Genomic DNA, 17,246 nt, shown 5'->3' on the forward strand with positions numbered 1-17,246 from the left:
GTGCCCTTTTGAAAACACCTCAGAATAGGATGACTCCTGTTTTTCAACCCAGACTTTAACTAATGGCGTCATTATATCACAATTTAAATCTTAAATCAATATGTAATACGTTAATTAAAACAAAATTTAAAAGTGAGTCTGCAATGTGCCCATTTCAGAACCACAAACGCTATTTTCACAAGGCTCCACATTAGAAACCATAAACAAGCAATAACTGTTTCGTCAAATTAATGTATACGAATTGCTAACATGATAGTTTGAATCCTAACATGCTAAAAATTTGGTCAGACCATCATGTCTCCATGAAAATGCAAATGCGTGTAATCAAAATATTTTGTTTATAATTGGCTTGTCTTTCATTAATTATCGATAGATTTGATAGACGTTTGGAGAAAAAAAACAATTGCACATCATCAAAACATAAAGCCCCCACCCCATCAATTTTCTTATAGTCATCAAAGTTTAAACCACTCTTCTGCTATAAAAAAAACAACAACTTGTTCTCACTGCGCGTCTGTGGGCGTTGTACCGTGCGCGCGCTCGGAAATGACGTCATGGCCAGTCAACAAAACGTGGAGCCGGGGTGAACGCCGGGTCCAATGTAAGTCGAGCCCACTTGGCAGCGGAGCTCCACGAGAGAAAGAGGCATGAAGCATGCGGAGACACCAGGCATCGTCAAAACGTTCCCAAAAGTGACAGCCATTTGTCATATGCTCGGCTAAGCGGAGGACTTGGCTTACTCTAATGAACTCAAGATGACTTGATGAAAAGTTTGTCGGACTTTCGCAGCCCACCATCATCATCACCACCATTAACTTCATCACCATCATCATCATCAGCAGCAGCCTCCTCGCCGGGATGGTGCGGCTGGTTAGCTGCCTCCTGCTCGGATACCTCACGTGGAATCTGCGGATCTTGGACGCGCAGGGGGAGTACTGCCACGGCTGGCTGGACGCCAACGGCAACTACCACGACGGCTTTCAGTGTCCGGAGGACTTTGACACGGCCGACGCCACCGTGTGCTGCGGCTCGTGCGCGCTGCGCTACTGCTGCGCCGCTGCAGACGCGCGCCTTGAGCAAGACGGTTGCACGAACGACCGTCCGACCACCGACAACACCGAGTATGCAGCACGTACGTATCAGTGCACCTACGATGTGTGACAACAGGCTGAGGGAGTGGTGGGGAAACCTACGGCTCGCCTGCCATCTTCGGACCACAACGTAGCTCGAAAAAGACAGAAAAAGAAACAAATCTACAAAGCAAAACAATATACTTTAAAGTGATCTGATTGCTAAGCAATTAATCAAATTAAAATTGACATGCAAATTTCAAATCACAAAGGGTCCAATTTCCTTTGGGGGAGGGGGGGGGGGGGGGTTGGACTCCTGTACTTCATTTCTTTTGGTAGGTTAGCTTTATTCTTTTAATACATTTGTGTATTTTATTTGTGTTCAGTGTAAGCACGTCCAATGCTTAAGAGGCGCACTCCACATTCACATAAATTGTTTCAGTAAGCATGGCAAATTAAGTTGAAGTGATAAAGCCACCAATTTTGTTGGACTAGATTAATGAACTCTCTTTTATCGTCATTCATTTGTCTCTAATTTAGCATCAGACTAAAACATTGTGGTGTCACAAACATTATATTGTAATGCAGATTAATTTATTTCTTGTTTTTACCAAGTTTTGTAAGTCGCAATATTGCAACTGCAATATTGATAAAAAAACAAAATCAAAATGAGATATTTTTTTCTAAATCATTCATCCCAACTTTAAAGGACCTCTAATAAGGAGTGAGCGCGTCCAAGCAGAATGATCACAATAGTTTTTAATCAATATTGTAATTACGATTATTGATCACATTTATTCATCATGTTCGTGGTTTATTTTTACTGCACTACCTTTGAACAAACAATATGAAACAAAAAAACTGCGAAACGAAAACTATCAAATGAATGGATTATTATAAAAATGAAAGGTTAACTAATAAACATGGTTGTATTTCATGTGTTATTTAGGGAACTTCATGAAGCCTTAGGCATGCGTTCGCCCCCTAGTGGTCCCTGATATCGTTGCAAGTTTGCTGTTGGTTTTGAAATCTCAATGTTTTTTCTTAAATTCAATAAATAACCTTCCAAATGTTCCACCTAAACGGAGTCAAATCATACATAACTCGCACAAAGCATTCTTTGCACTTACATTTCAGGCAACAGCAACATCAATGTATAGCTTCATTTTTAGCTTTCCAATTCTGTCCTAATTTCAATCTGAAATTGAGTAAAATAGATGGCACGTAACCTGAACAGGGCATAAAGAATTTCTTAACAACTCCACTATACAATAGTGACACTTTATTATACCTTGGACTTTTTAGCATTCCAACACAAGTTAGTCTCCTGATTTTCTGAACACTAACATTACATTAAAAAAAAAAAAAACAGTTATCAAGTTTCCAAGCACAAAATTGCCTTTAGGCTTTTACCTTAAATGGAAGATACAACCCACAAAACAGGGACTTTGGAATAGCATCTTGTCTAATCGTTGTCAAATGATTGTATTTACGATCCTAACCAATTACATCAAGATGTGCCTTATGAAAGAATATATTTCCCTCTTTTTGCTGGCATTCTAATGTACTTTTAACATAGTTTCCAACATAAGATATTGATTTTCATGCTGAAGGGAATACAAAAGGCAAAAAAGCAGTCCATTAGGCAATATAGAGTTTGCATTCATTCCTGCTTTTTAGTTGTCAGATTGAGTCATAAAATAGGTGATCGGCAACACAACCTGACATTGCCGTAATGATGCCATGTTTAAAAAGGGCCCATACATGACTTCCACCTGTCTTATTCAATTAAGTCTTCTTTTAGCTCCCCCTTTTCACATATTTTACATATTTGACATTTTCTAAAAACATGCTTGCTTACTAAATGTAATATATTAATCATCACACAAAAAAATACATTTTGTTTGAGACAGTCAACTAAATATCATTAAGATGTGAGTTTGTAGTTTTATTTTAAGCTCATCATGTTAAATTTACAAATTTAGCCATATCATGCTTGTGAAAACACATGGCGTTAACCTTTGCTTCATCTAAAGGGCCCAACTCCATAATATTAACTTATTCCATGCTACCCCCCCCCCCCCCCCCCCCTTTAGTTTTGAATAGTGAAACTACTGTATTAGTTAAATATAACCCTAACCTTTAACATTAAACAGTGTTTATCTTTAAAGCTGAGTTGTGATGCTAACCTAATAGCTAATATAAAAACTGCATTAAAAGTTGCTCTGCCTTTTCGGTGAGATGACATAAGAGAGCGTACAAGGTACAGCTCAGTTAATGTGAAGTCACTTTTGGCCCCCTTTAAACATTTCAAAGTGTTACATGAAGTCATTGTGGCTTGTGAAAAGTTAACAGTAGTCCTCTTGAGGGCTTTATCCGTTTCAAATTTCCCAAACAGATCAGCCAGGCACGGGCGGGTGGGCGTGTGGGCGTGTGGAATGGGCTTAATGTGAGCTCACACGTTTTCCTTTTTTTTTTAATTCCCAAACAAAACAAATAAACACTCTTGTGATTTCCTCCCAACGAGTGTGCACTCAGTGAAGTGTAACTTGAACTGTTTGTGTTGCTCAAGAATGTCTACATGTGGAGAAATAGAGATGAGATATGAGTGCTCTTAAATACAAGTTAATTGAACAGTTGTTTACATGCCTTGCTTTGACTAGGGGCAAAAATAAACTGCAACCTGTCGTTAAATAGCATTACTGTACAATCATCAGATTACATTTAGGCTGACACTCCTATGGGAGCTAATACTTGCGCTTCTAGTTCTTCATAACTTTAATGTCTAAGATTGAAGATGTCAGCTGTTTGTTTTTCTATAGCTTTGGCCTGCCTTGGGCATTGTTTCAGGACTTATATTTTTTGTGCTATCCTCAATTCAGCACTCTATGGTGCAAAAAAACACAATTGCAGATAAAAGTGTGCTGTGCAACCTAAACTTTATACAATGTTCCTCGGCTTCCGTAAGCGATAACAATACATATCAGAAGTGCATCTTAATCAGCGACATGAAGGTGAAGATTAGTGAGCAACTCTTCACTATGGAAGGAGCGTTAAGTCAAGATGGCTATCCTGCCACAACCTTTAGCCAACTGGTGCGGTGGGTGATAGCTTAGCGATGAACATTTTCACACTAATTCTCAAGGAGCTGGGGTAGCCGTTTGAGTTGAACAGATTTTTTTTTGGTCAACCAGCTCAAACGTAAACCTCCATGGTCAAATGTGATATAAAGATATCATCAATGAGCATTATTGCAATTAGTTAGAAGAGTCCAAATCTTTTTTTGGGGGGGGGGAATGCAGTTTCTAATGAATTTGACACAGCACCAATTGCATATTTCTAGCTATAATGTCCACTAGCTTAAGGCAGAGCTACACAGTATTGGTCTACAGCGGGGGTGGGCAATTAATTTTTTCAAGGGGCCACATGAAAAACCTGAGTTGTGTCAGAGGGCCACACCTACGATAACTTAAACCTGCTCAATTTTCTTCCATTGTAAAATGCACTAAATTATTTATTCTAAACAGTTGGTACTGGTAATTAGAAGAATACAATTATTCTGTTTATATTTATATTAAGCTATGTGAAATTGTGGTGTAAAGGTGAAATAAAAAAACAATTATTAATCAGTACAATTTATTCTTAACTTCTTTAACTTTTCCTCAAATGACAAAGCCGCTCCATCTCTGGGTGTGAAGTTTGATAAAAAGTCCTTGTTGGGCTTGCAGTTTTGCTAGCAATGCATCAGCCTCTGATGCGCCCTGTTTATCAGACAAATGTATTTTTTCTCATGCTTGGTCGTGTAGTGGCGACTCAAATTATATTCTTTAAACACAGCGATCTGTGTACCACAAATCAGGCACATGGCTTTACCTTTCATTTCTGTAAAGGAATACTTGGCAGTCCATGTCTTGTTGAAAACACGGCGCTCCTTGTCAACTTTTCTTTTCTTTGCGTTAGCACACATTTTCAGGGCAGCATTATTTCGCGCTATTCACCTACGCGCCTTTCAAAATAAAAGCGAAACAGTTGTATTGTACGCACGACACAATTTTATTTTTTATTTTTTTTTTAAATTACGATTGGCCTCATGCGGGCCGGACAGGGACCCACAAAGGGCCGGATGTGGCCCGCGGGCCGTAATTTGCCCAGGTTTGGTCTACAGTGTGGCTAGTTACTTGAGTACAAGTCAATAACATTTCGTGACGCTGACCCCAAATTTTATGAGCTATGTGGGAACTATGCCTCATTACTGTTCTGAAAAAAAAAATAAAAATCTGAATACAAGCATATGCAATTTCTACTAACTATTCATGGCTCATTCCAAATGGATCCGCGATCCACTTTTGGGTACTGATCCACCATTTGACAATCATTGGTTTATAACCACATATACCATAAAAGCCGCATGCCCTAAGCAATAGGTGGACACTAATTTATTTTAGGTTCCTCCTGAAATTTCACTCAACAGGCCTATACATCAAACGTTTTGTTATATTCGAGGGCTGATTCCAATCTGACGATTCCTGCATATTCAAAATGCTGCCTCACTCAGTGTCCTCAAAAACTTTAATGTACTTGTTTCCTCATCTGTTTCCAGAGCCTGTCTACATGCCCTTCCTCATGGTGGGCAGCATGTTCGTGGCTTTCGTGGTGGTGGGCTCCCTGGTGGCCGTCTACTGCTGCACCTGCCTGCGACCCAAGCAGCCCGCTCAGCAGCCCATGCGCTTCTCGCTGCGCAGTTGCCAGGGCGAGACTATCCCCATGATTCTGACGGCGGCGCCGCCCAGCCTCCGCGCCCCGTCGAGGCAGTCCAGCACGGCCACCACCAGCTCCAGTTCGGCGGGGGGCGGGAGCTCCATGCGGAGGTTCTCTATAGGGGGGCAACAGCAGCACAGTTGCCTGGTGTCAGCCTCCATCTCCACCCCGGCTTCTACTCCCACTCAAACCCATCAGACTTTGCCCCCACCTTTGCCACCACCCTACATGTCCCCTCCGGCGTCAGGAGGCTTACAGCATGCTCACGCGCAGCTGCCCCTCCAGCAGTCCTCGCAGGGCACCGCCTTTCTCTTGCCTCAGCAGTACTTCTTCCCCATGCAGCCCGATGCGTTTGCTTCGACTAAGGGATTTGCAGACTTTGGCCAGAGTTGACGAGTGCTGCTGCCAGACTGGATTTGTTTGGAGGAGCTTCAACCTAACAGGATGAGCCACCTATGCACTTTTTGTATCCTATAATGTACATAGACACCTTAACTGTTTTGTACGGGCTATTATTTTAACAATAAATAATCTTGGCAAACTGAGCAGATGTGGTGCTTGAGAAAAGGTTCTGAACTAGATTTCTTGTTTTTGACAACTTGTAATGATGGTCACCTCACTTACAGATTGTTTTACACTGTTTTTCACTTACAGCGTGATTCTCAAACTGATCGCCAGGTTCCTCAAAATGTTGCAACAAAATTTTCTTATTTAAAAAGGGCAAACAGTGCTTGCACATGGGGAACAGCATGCAGATAAAAGCAACCTGCTAAACCAATTACCCCTCCTATGTAACTTCCGACCTTGGCTTTAGTTCAACAATTGAAAGCTCTGATTTGATTGTGCTGTATATCACATACTGTGAATTTGAAAAATCGCTGCATGACTATTTTTTTTGAGGGAGGGGCATGACTTTTTTGGGGGGAGGGGGCAAAATACATCTTACAGGAACCAAGCCCTATTTTTTCTAGAATATGCATATTTATCATTAACTATATGCACCGATTGCATTTTTGGGGAAACTACTGTATTTTTTATTTTATTTTTTAACTCATTCTCTGTCTCTGCTTAAACCTAATTCATATCTCAAAGTTTTGTTTAAATGCCACCATGGTGCCATGGAGCTTTGTTGAAATGAGAAGAGGAGCTTCATTTAGTCAGGCCATAGCTTTGTTATTATTCACCATTTGCATATTTTTACTTTTTGTAATAGGGCTCTGTCTTTCACTTTTTTTTCTTTTCTAGAAAATAAGAGTGAATAAAGGCATCTTTTACTGAATGATGTAGTCGGGATTTTGAAATAAAATAAAATAAGTCTTTCTTTATCTTGAAAAAATACAACTTTTTACCTCACCATAACATGACACCCTGGACCCAACAAGTTTGGTAACTGTTGTTTTTAATACCCTGAATGAATCAGTCATCCACACAAGCGTCCGAGGCTCCCTACCTGTGCGACTTCACAGGAGGAATGCGGCTCTCAGATTCATCATTGTCAGTGCTCAACGAGCGTGGCACGGCCTGCGGCGTCAAAAGCGCCATGGCTCCTTGAGTGGAAGCGGCTAAGGTTGCATCGACAGGTAGCAACTGGATCTGGACAAAAAAAAAAAAAAAAAAAAAAGACGCCTGCGTGGCGCTGTTTTTATCTGACTGTGAAACCGAGACAGCAAATGACACCGTCTTCCTTTGGCACGTCGCGCTATGACGACCTCCATCGTTTGTCACATTCCGCTTGTCAAGTCTTGTTTATTCTTGTTACTTTCATCTCCTGTTCTGCTTTTATTGCAAAATACATTTTTCACATTACCACAGTTTTGAACCCATCGACTCGTTTTTGATAAGAGGAGTTAACCTGCAGGCAAAAGTATTGGCAACATTACACCTTAAGAACAGCTTCTGCTCTTCAAGAAAATAATTTTCATGCAGTCACTATTCTGCTTTGTCCCAAAAATGTTTGTTCGTCCACAACAAACTCATCCAAAAAAAGGCTCTTTGATATTGCTAAAAAAATTCCCATTAACAAATCATACAGTGGTTTATGTATAAGAAAGATGCCACGACATCGACCAATACTGAACATAAACTAATGATACCACTACTGACGTGAAGCAAAACCTCTTTGACAAGTAACGGTGTGCCTTTGATTTGCAACCAATAATCAGTGACATAACCCAGACTTGGGCCCTGTTTTGGGTTGCCACCCTCCATTTTGAAAACACACATGTACATTTTTCATTTTGGGGCACGAAGATTACAACCATCAACTGTCTGTAGCACTTCTGGTCATTACGGGAGCCTTTCCCACCTGATTGGATGAGAGGCTGGACCAGGCGCTAGGTGTGTCAGAAAAATTGCAGGACTGGTGTCACAAAAAAACAAACCAACCAGCACGGAGAAGAATATAGAAGATCACCATGCTGGCTCTGTATGATATTTGTCATAGTTGACCAGATAAAATGACTTATCAAGGGATGTGTTTTGAAGATGTGATCGTCAATGTGGCTGCGACAATAGAACATCGGAGAAACCCATAAGGATTTGAAATGTGTTTTTTGAGACACCAGTACTGGAACCTTTCTGACACAGTGTGTGTAGACAACAATCTACACTAAGGGCAATTCATTATCTTCAATTAACTTAACATGCATGTTTGTGGAATTGGGGAGAAAACTCACGGAAGAACACAGGCATACAAAAGGCATGCCAACCCAGGATCTCTCCACTGTCAGGCAGACATGCTTTCCCACTGGTCCACTGTACTGCAACAATTCAATTAATTTAATCAAAAGATCCACACGAGCAATAAAAAAAAAATGACTCACCTCAATGAATCAATCCTCTCATACAAGACCAGGTGGTCTTATGGTGTCATAAGAGTGAAAGCTGTTTAAACAAAGCAAAAATCTGAAACCATTTCGTAAAACACGACATTGAAGAGGATTTCAAAACATAATTATCGGTGTAACGAAAATATTTGGGACTACCCACAAACACCGGAGTCTTTAAACACCGTCTGCCTTTTCCTGTTTAGTCCTAAATATCCTGTCCGTCACCACCCCAGTGCACGTACGTAATTCCCTTCCAAAAAAAAAAAAAAAAAACACCCACAACCAAACAAGACAAAAACATACGAGTTGTTCCTCCATGAATGTAAAGTTTATTTCAGTCGTCCTCCACGGACCGTAAAAGACAACACTTATACATTTGCAGTCCCGACATGCACAACAATCATGAAATCCAAAATGACGAGAAAGAAATTTTAACTGAAGTTTTTTTTTTCCGTTTTGTAAAATGAAGTGGTACAGGTTTGTGTTATCCACTCATGCAGCGCACAACTAAGAGAAAAAAAAATCAAATTTAAAAGAAAAGCACAAGGGGAAAAATGCAGACAACGTCCACATTCAGAGTACATTTCACAACTTCTGAGCATTTCAAGCTTTCCGTTGAAGCGAGTCGCAAACATCATTAAACTCAAAACTGGACAGTAACCACGACGGCAAAAAAAAGTTACATTGAGAGTGCATTATACAAAATCTCCTGTCGAAGCCAGTCGGAAACTCGCACGCGACAATACACGCACGCGGTCCCACACCCACTGGCCATGCATCAACACACAAGAGGACATTGGAGCTGAAGCTGAGCTCGTGCAAGTGGACGACGTATGGGCGAGCAGCAACACGCACATTTACGTATATAGAGACAAACAAACATTCGTACTTAAGAAACACACCAGGAGAAAAACAAAAACCCATGTAATCTTACAAACAGGGCTACGAAGAAGTATTAGGGTCACACTGAAAAGAAAAATTAAATATCCCGGAAATAAAATCCTCAAATCCAAATTTTACCCGATTCCAATCGTGATTGAGATAAAAAAAAGTAAAAATGTTATATCACAATTTGATGAGAATAAAGTCATATAATTAGGAGATTTTTTTTCAATGAGAATATGGTAATTTTACAAAGAAAAAAATCTTAACTTTACTTGTATTATTAAAATATGAAAAAGGTAATTTTTACAAGACAAAATTATCTAAATGTTGGAATTCCCTTGGGGGAATTTTATTCCTGTGACATTTGTGACGTATTTTCACATAATGTTACGACTCACAACTGTATTCTCAAAAAATGTCTGACTTTGGTCTCACAATGTTACTTTTTGTTGCAATATTGTGATAGCATGAAAAATGTTTTCCTGCGACATTACAACTTTACTCTATTCCTGTAAACATCCTGGTGAATTTGGACCTTGCAAATCTTATTTTATAATGTTATAACTTCTTTTTACGAACTAAAATTATGTACAATGCGGTCATTCTCACTCACTGACGTAGATCGACTTACTGTTTTTCTTTTCATTTTTCAAATTTATGTCCTTGAGGTGTTTTTCATAAGAATTTTTACTGTTATGACTTTTCTAGTGCAGTACGTATGAATAGAAGACCTGTGTTTTCCTGCTAAACAATTATAGCTTTGTTGTAATATTATAACTCCTTTTCTTTTCAGTGAGACTTTAATATTCCGACGTAGAAAACAGACATGCAATGTACACAAAAAATGACCACGGTAGGTAACGCATACACTCACACAAATCATACGCCACATGCACATGCAGGGATCCACCCAACACATCCACACCCACAGTCAGAAGTCATATCTCCCATAGGGAGAAGAAAGCCATCGCACAGACATGAAGTATTAAGTCCAATTATAAATAAATCAAGCAATCACAATATTAAGGTTCCAGAACAAGACATTTAAGAAAGCTCAGTGTCTTCATTTGCTCCGTCCCCGGCGGTGGACCAAAGTTGCAGACGATCGATCGGTTTTACAAAGCCAGTCAATGCAAAATGTGTACATCTCCAAATATAAAAATACAAATCCACAAAAGAATATCTATAGAGACAAGGTTGTTTTGATACTGGCGTGGAGTTTCCTGGATAATATTTCTCTCTCTTTGAAGCTAATGGCACTTAAGTTGGAAGGGTTCAAATCTCCGTTGTCAGGGAAACACTATCACCATGGTCAGAAAGATCTACATTTATTTACTTATCTAGTATTTATCTATTTATTTAATTCTCTATAAGTGTGCCTCGCCAGCTTTCTGTGACGTGGGCTCGTTCGTCCGGGATGGAAACGTAGGCACCTTTGTGATTGTGACGTGTGGAATGCTTTAGTCCATCGGGGGGGTGGGCTAAAAAAAGGTGGAAACCTGACTAGGCCACAAACCAAAAGCAGGCAGGCACAGTGTCTACATTACGTGAAGAACTAAAAAGGATTTGTTTTGTGAAGGCATGATGCAAATGTAAGGCTTTTACACACAACACGTTAACTTTAGTGCATTGAAAAATAAATAAAAGAATTTAAAAGGAGAGTGGTGCTCACGACGTGTTTGCCGAATTCACGAGTTCTTGGAAGATTGCATTCACGACTGCTCTTTGGCAATCTGACGCCATTTCAAATCTTGGCTCTAAGGATTGTTAAACTTCACAATAAACAGTTATAATTGGCCGCAATAATGTTAATCATTTTGGTTTAGCGCTAATAACCATTTTTTTTCCTGTTAAATGAAGAGAAAGGAGACAATTTGCTCAGTTTTGCAAAAACAAACAAAAAAAGCACCGCGCTCGATAATAGAACACAGTTCATTTGTTCCCTTTCACAGAAGAATACATGATTCCATTCTCGTCTGTCTGCAGTCATGTTAAGAGTCCCGAAAATTCTAATAAAGAAGAAAGTGGGAAAAGCTCTTGCAGCTTCAGAATGGCCGCCGCTCACCACTCTCTGCTCCTCTGCTTGGTGGTGTCGTACGCTCGGATCACCTCCGACTGTGACACCACACCGTTCTCGTCTTGGGAAAAGGCGTAGCCATCTGCCAAAGGGAATAAAATAGAACAATAAACATCCAAGGAAGGAACAAAAATGATTTTAAATGACAAAACAGACATATGAATGTGTTTTTCTTGTGCCAAAATGAAACGGACATTAAGTCAATGAAATAAATACAGCATATATGTATGTATATTCACATCTTCTTTTAGGGTCACAGGTGAGCTGGAGCCTTTCACTGACCGATTTATAGGCCGGAGAAAACTTTTTATGTCTTTAATTTTGACACACACCAAATGCAACTCCATAGACAAGAAGCCTTCAAATAGTTTTCAGGAAAGGATTAGGCTCTCGCAGCTCAACTGACAAACAATTGTAGTGTTTCATTTTTTATTTGGGGCCAGAGCCAGGCTAATGCTAAACAAATAATTGGATTGAGTACTTGTCTGTCAAATCTGAGTTGAGTGGTTCTCCTCATGAACTGTCATGATTAACTGTGTAAACTCCTTAACCATGTTTTAAAGGCATTTAAGAAAATAACAGTATTCTAAATGCCACCTAAGCAAATGGTACCTACAGTCTCACCTTGACATGTCAAAGGAGCCGCTCAGTACCTGCGGGCCAACTCAAAGGAGTGCGCTGTTGCGAGTGCATTGTGAAGGGAGGGATAACAACGCAACATTTTGTCATTTCACAAATTGTGGCGCTCCTACTAATTGAGGGAGGGCACAGCAAGCACACGAGGGGGAAGGAAAATAAGCAAAGAAAAATGATGGGAGGAGGCATGACTATTCATCTATTGTAGAGCTATGAAGGCAGCGATCGGAAGCTTTAAAAGGTGAGGTTTGACACAATCACACGACAAGTGTCTCACCCCCACCTATGAGACAAACAGAAAGAAAATGATCAAACAAAGGAGACAACATAAGAAAGAAAAAAGAACGAAAACCAAACCCATGCTTGTCAATGAGACACCTGAGTTTTGCTGAAACGTAAAAGCTAAAATTCAGGTGGAAGACGAGTGGTAGTCGCAGAAACCCGACTACTGAGTGCCAGATACGAAATAGTTTCTTTAATGCCGTTTTTGTTGTGTTGCGATTTTAATATATTAGGCCAAAGAAAGTGTGTGTGCTGGCCTCATCGTAAAGCATATGGTGAACACTAAGGAATAAAATAATGAACTTGTAGTACAAAAATGGCAGACAAAGCTTTCATATGCCATCAAGAGTGTTTAATATTGATTTATCCACTTTGTTAGGTTTTTCTATTGAGTTACATTTTCTTTATGCTATATGAAATCCTCTCCCCTTAATATTTTTGGGACTCTAGAACGGATTAATTAGAATTACATAATTTCCAAAGGGAAACATTGCTTTGATTTTTGTAGGATTATTCACCAAACCCGAGGTCCTCTGTGAAAGACAATAAAAGAGAAATAAGGACATAAACTAGTCAATGTAAGTGTCATTACTCTCCGTGATGTAGTTTTCAAGTGGTGAATGTGTGACTTTTAGAGGCGTGGTCAAGTAAGTGACATCAAGACCTTGAGTTGAGATAGGTGGTGAGCGTCATAGGGTGAGCTGTGGCCCCTGGCAGTTTCTTGGAAGTATTCTTAATTTGTATCTTGTTCAATAAACGGCTGAAAGCGCAAAGGCGACTATGACTCTTTACTTTATTTGTATGTGAAACTTGCTTGACCTTTGAATTGTGGCTCACAACACAAATCAAAATGAAATATATAAAATAAAGCAACAGGCTCATGACAATAGTATCACTACTTTCTGCCCTCGTGTAGGTTAGTCTTGGTACTGCCATCTGCTCTGGGGCATTGCATTGCCTGAGGATGTATGCTTAAATGTGTGTGGTAAGGAGCTGTGTTGGTCATCTTAAGTACACAGTGAGAACACACATGGCTGATTTTGTGTGGAGTCTCTCATATTTTAGATGTTAAAAACAATCAGCATGTGTGTAGCTCACTTTGCTTTCATTTTCCCATGAGAAAGAAAGTGACACAAGTGAAAGGCAAAGATGTTGAGTAACTCACGTAGCAGGTTCTGCTGCATGGACTCGGAGCGGTACAGACTCACAGTGCTCTTCTTGAAGACGTTTTTCAGGAGCTGGGCCCTTTCCGTCAAACTGCACATAAACACAGCGGAGAGAGACACACAGACACACACAGACACACACAAGCACACACAGTCAGCCAGTGTGTTATGCTCATGCTGAGCGCCACGGGCTGATTTAACGAGGCATTCATCAAGCACCTCTACCTGCTGGCTCCGGCTCCACGTAGGGAGACAAAGTGGCCGAGACACAAAGTGTGCAAAATATGTGAAGCAGCGGGAAAGCGGGGAAGGAATTCATGTAAAGCTAACAAATGTTTGGCCCCTTCATACTTTGTCTTTTTTTTTTTTTTTTATGTGAATGTTACACATGTTTCCGCGTGTGTGTGTGTGCGGGTCTGGGACAGCGGCCAGGCCGAGGGATAACTTTCAGCCAGCAGGAGATCTCACACGGATCTGCCTCATGCTAATGGCCGCTGCAGGCCTCGTAGCCCAGACAGCTGCACCCCCTCCCCCAGACACCACCAACCCTCTCCAATACACTGCCATTACTATATCATGACGGCGCAGCGCTCACATAATGACAATCAGCATTTTCAAATGACATGATTGCTGATATTACAGTCAAAAGAGGTGGATTAAAGAGCAATCAACCCGACGGATTTAAGTGCAATTTGAAGAGTTCTACTGGATTCTACTGATTGCTTTGGAAATGGGACAGCTTGCACAACTCAATCATTCTTGAGCCTTGGTGTTTCCTTTTTTCATGGAAAAACATTTTCATGTGCTTAGGATCAAGTCTTATTTAAAAAATGTAAACATGGTGTGTCCTCATTAAATGCTTTAATTTCAATTTCACAATTATCTTTTATAATTTTTTATATTTCAAGATTTTTTGTTCATTTTTAATTCATATGCCATATTTTTTATGAATATTTTCAAAATATTTTTTATTGTTGATCTTTCTTACCAACCACATGGAATTGCATGTTTGCATGACATTGGCGGATACTGTTTTAGCTTTATGGTATCCAAGTAATATGGCACTGATGACATTGAACATCTATTGTTACAATACTACAAATCAAAGTTCTAACACACAGATGTTTTCCAGTTCCATTTTTGAATTGAAGGTCAAGCATTTCAAGTAATTCTAGTCAATAGCTTTAAAGTGTACGAGGCAAAAGTTTAGAATACAATTTGGTTTATAGTTCAAGTCCATGATTTCTTTTGTAACTTGATTTGTTTATTTGCTCTGTGCTTTCATTTCATATTAAAATCAGATATTGAATTTTATGAATTTCAATTAAAAAAAACTATGCAAAATTGGAGTGTACGTAAATGTTTACAATACTTAAGTAAACACATGCACAGATGCTCAAACACTGAACTGAACGTAAATGTCTTGAATCCAAAGATTTATTTTAAAAGTGATTAAGCAGCATTGCCAGCAAACGGTGTGCTGAGTGCAAAAACCAACATGTCCTAGTATAGGTTAGAAGTAAATCTTGCATTGGGTCTGCGTATTACTATTAGTTAATCGTTCCAAATATTGCAGTAGGTTAGTGTGAAGCCAAGTTTTAGTTTGCCCGCATGTCACCTGCCACGTTAGTTACAACACGACAACATAAAGGAAGATAAGACTAAGCTTTAGAAATTGAACTGATGGCCTTTGCCACCTGCTATTTATCATAAGCAAAAAGGCACGTTGTCTTAAGATGATGCCTCCTTGGGGTCTCCTCGAGGAGGAAGCTTTCAACGAAAAATACCTGTGTTTGTGTGGATTTTGTGTTTAGTCTTATGCTTTTTTCTGCTGGGTAGAAAAGACGTAAAGGTGAGCTGTGGTGTACCTTTTCCCGTGCACGACAGCTCCGGGATCTTTGGATAAAGCCTCCAGCTCCTGTACTTCATCCACCAGCGTCTTGAAAAACACTTTTTTCACCCTGTAACCAGACAACATTGACACACATGCACAATGATGAGATTTTAATTTAGCCCAGATGCTGACTGGGGAAGAAAAAAACAGATTTTTCATGGAAGCCCAAACATCAAAGTGGTGATAGGAGAAGATTCAGGAGGAATTTCCTTAAGTGTAGAGATGAGAGAGAGACAGAGGGGAGACTCACACTTTGTAGGCCACGTCGAAGACCAGTGAGGTGATAGGGATGAAGACCAGGCCTGTCCAGAAGACCCCTGAAGAGAACATCATCTCCGCCTGACAGACACACACGCACACAACACAGGTGAGTGTAAGACAATACAGATCTTAGCAGCCCATCAGATAAGTAGAAGAGCTCTTAGAAGGAAGCAACACCTGATAACAGCCAGCTCTCATCATCCCCTTCAGTGGCTCTTAATGAGAAGCATACATGACAAAACAAACAGTCGTGTTGTGGAAACGCCGAGAGGAGTTGGAGCCAAATAAGTGTCCTAATCCGGCGTGACTAAATGATTCCGTGCTTTTGTCTGGACTCACGGAGCCCCATCGGGCCTCCCAGGTGGAGGAAGTACCTGTGAGGGATTGAGGTGTCTCTTTCACCTGAACCCGAGAGGCTTTTTAATGATACGCTCCGTGCAAGCACATCCAGCAAGCCATGGAATTTACTCTCTTTTTACAGGTAGTAGACGCATCAGCCCTTTGATGAGATTATTGACATATGATCTGTATGAATATGATCTGTACTTTAAAATATAAATATACAGTTATAGATAGTATATGTACAGACTTTATAGTAGCTTGGTTACACAGATATGTCATAGATATGCTGTACACCGTAGGTATACAGATTTTACAGTAGACTAGAGCAGGATGGCAATGTGGCGGCAGTTTGAAAACAGCAGGTCGTATCACTCTATTTACAATTATGCAAGTGTACGTACTACAAACAACTAAAAAGTTTATTTAAGATTGTCTTCCATATTTTAGGTCAGAGAGTATAGCTGCAAAGTAACAGAATAGCAAGTGTTGCCCAATTAAAACAACCTGTTGCTAATGATTTATTTCTGAAGCACACCTATTAAGTCAGCGTGAAGTCACTAATCTACAAAGGTGGACACTATCTTTCCTTGCTTATCATGCCGGAAAATAATCCAACATTTCAAGAGAGAGCTTCGGTGGTATTTTCACTTAAAATCCAGAAGTGATTGAGGAGATTCAAGAGGTTTTGTGGGGTTTCTTTGGAGGAGGGGGCTTGACGGGCAATGAAGTGGGGGTCATGTATCTTCCAGCTTTCTGTGCAACACAGTGTTTACTTTGGGCCGCTTGCATTGAAACGTTCTGTCATTGCGTGTCAAAGTGTGCAACTCTGCGCTCCTCGCATTGTGATGTGCCACTTGGTCAAACTGCTGGGCGTCCCTCAGCTGTGTGCTTCCTGTAACGTGAGACACACGAGGGCCCCCAGGATGCATACACACAAACACTCACGCGCGTGCACGCAACCCCACGCACACACAGACATTACCATCAGTGTCAAAATTATCAAAGCGGCGCGTTTGGCTCAAATGAGCTAATCTGCCGACCATTAGC

At 40.3% G+C, this 17,246-nt stretch overlaps 2 protein-coding genes and 1 long non-coding RNA gene across 6 annotated transcripts in view; 1 reads left to right on the plus strand and 2 right to left on the minus strand.

Annotated features, from left to right (window-relative positions):
* Positions 1-550: 550 nt before the first annotated feature.
* shisa3 (shisa family member 3) lies at positions 551-7,107 on the plus strand. Its single transcript, XM_088385493.1, has 2 exons — positions 551-1,132; positions 5,671-7,107. The coding sequence occupies exons 1-2, from the start codon at positions 859-861 to the stop codon at positions 6,219-6,221; spliced, it is 825 nt and encodes a 274-aa protein (XP_088241619.1). The 5' UTR covers positions 551-858; the 3' UTR covers positions 6,222-7,107.
* On the minus strand, positions 3,159-8,881 carry LOC148404553 (uncharacterized). Its single transcript, XR_015860494.1, has 5 exons — positions 8,817-8,881; positions 8,651-8,711; positions 7,279-8,587; positions 6,040-6,299; positions 3,159-5,943 (listed from the first exon to the last, which is right to left on the minus strand). It is a non-coding gene; the product is annotated as an uncharacterized LOC148404553 (long non-coding RNA).
* An 81-nt stretch (positions 8,882-8,962) lies between these two features.
* The window catches only part of atp8a1 (ATPase phospholipid transporting 8A1), a 97,263-nt gene continuing 88,979 nt past the window's right edge, over positions 8,963-17,246 (minus strand). For all 4 annotated transcript variants that reach the window (XM_088385634.1, XM_088385619.1, XM_088385629.1 and 1 more), the window contains 4 exons: positions 15,847-15,935; positions 15,571-15,663; positions 13,702-13,793; positions 8,963-11,700 (listed from right to left, as the gene is read on the minus strand). In XM_088385634.1, coding sequence (XP_088241760.1) covers positions 11,603-11,700; positions 13,702-13,793; positions 15,571-15,663; positions 15,847-15,935 — 372 coding nt within the window. In that variant the 3' untranslated portion in view covers positions 8,963-11,602. The remainder of the gene's footprint in view (positions 11,701-13,701; positions 13,794-15,570; positions 15,664-15,846; positions 15,936-17,246) is intronic.

The sequence above is a fragment of the Syngnathus floridae genome, chromosome 1 (assembly GCF_059516105.1).
Source record: "Syngnathus floridae isolate MCC-2025c chromosome 1, RoL_Sflo_1.0, whole genome shotgun sequence".
Lineage (NCBI taxonomy): Eukaryota > Metazoa > Chordata > Actinopteri > Syngnathiformes > Syngnathidae > Syngnathus > Syngnathus floridae.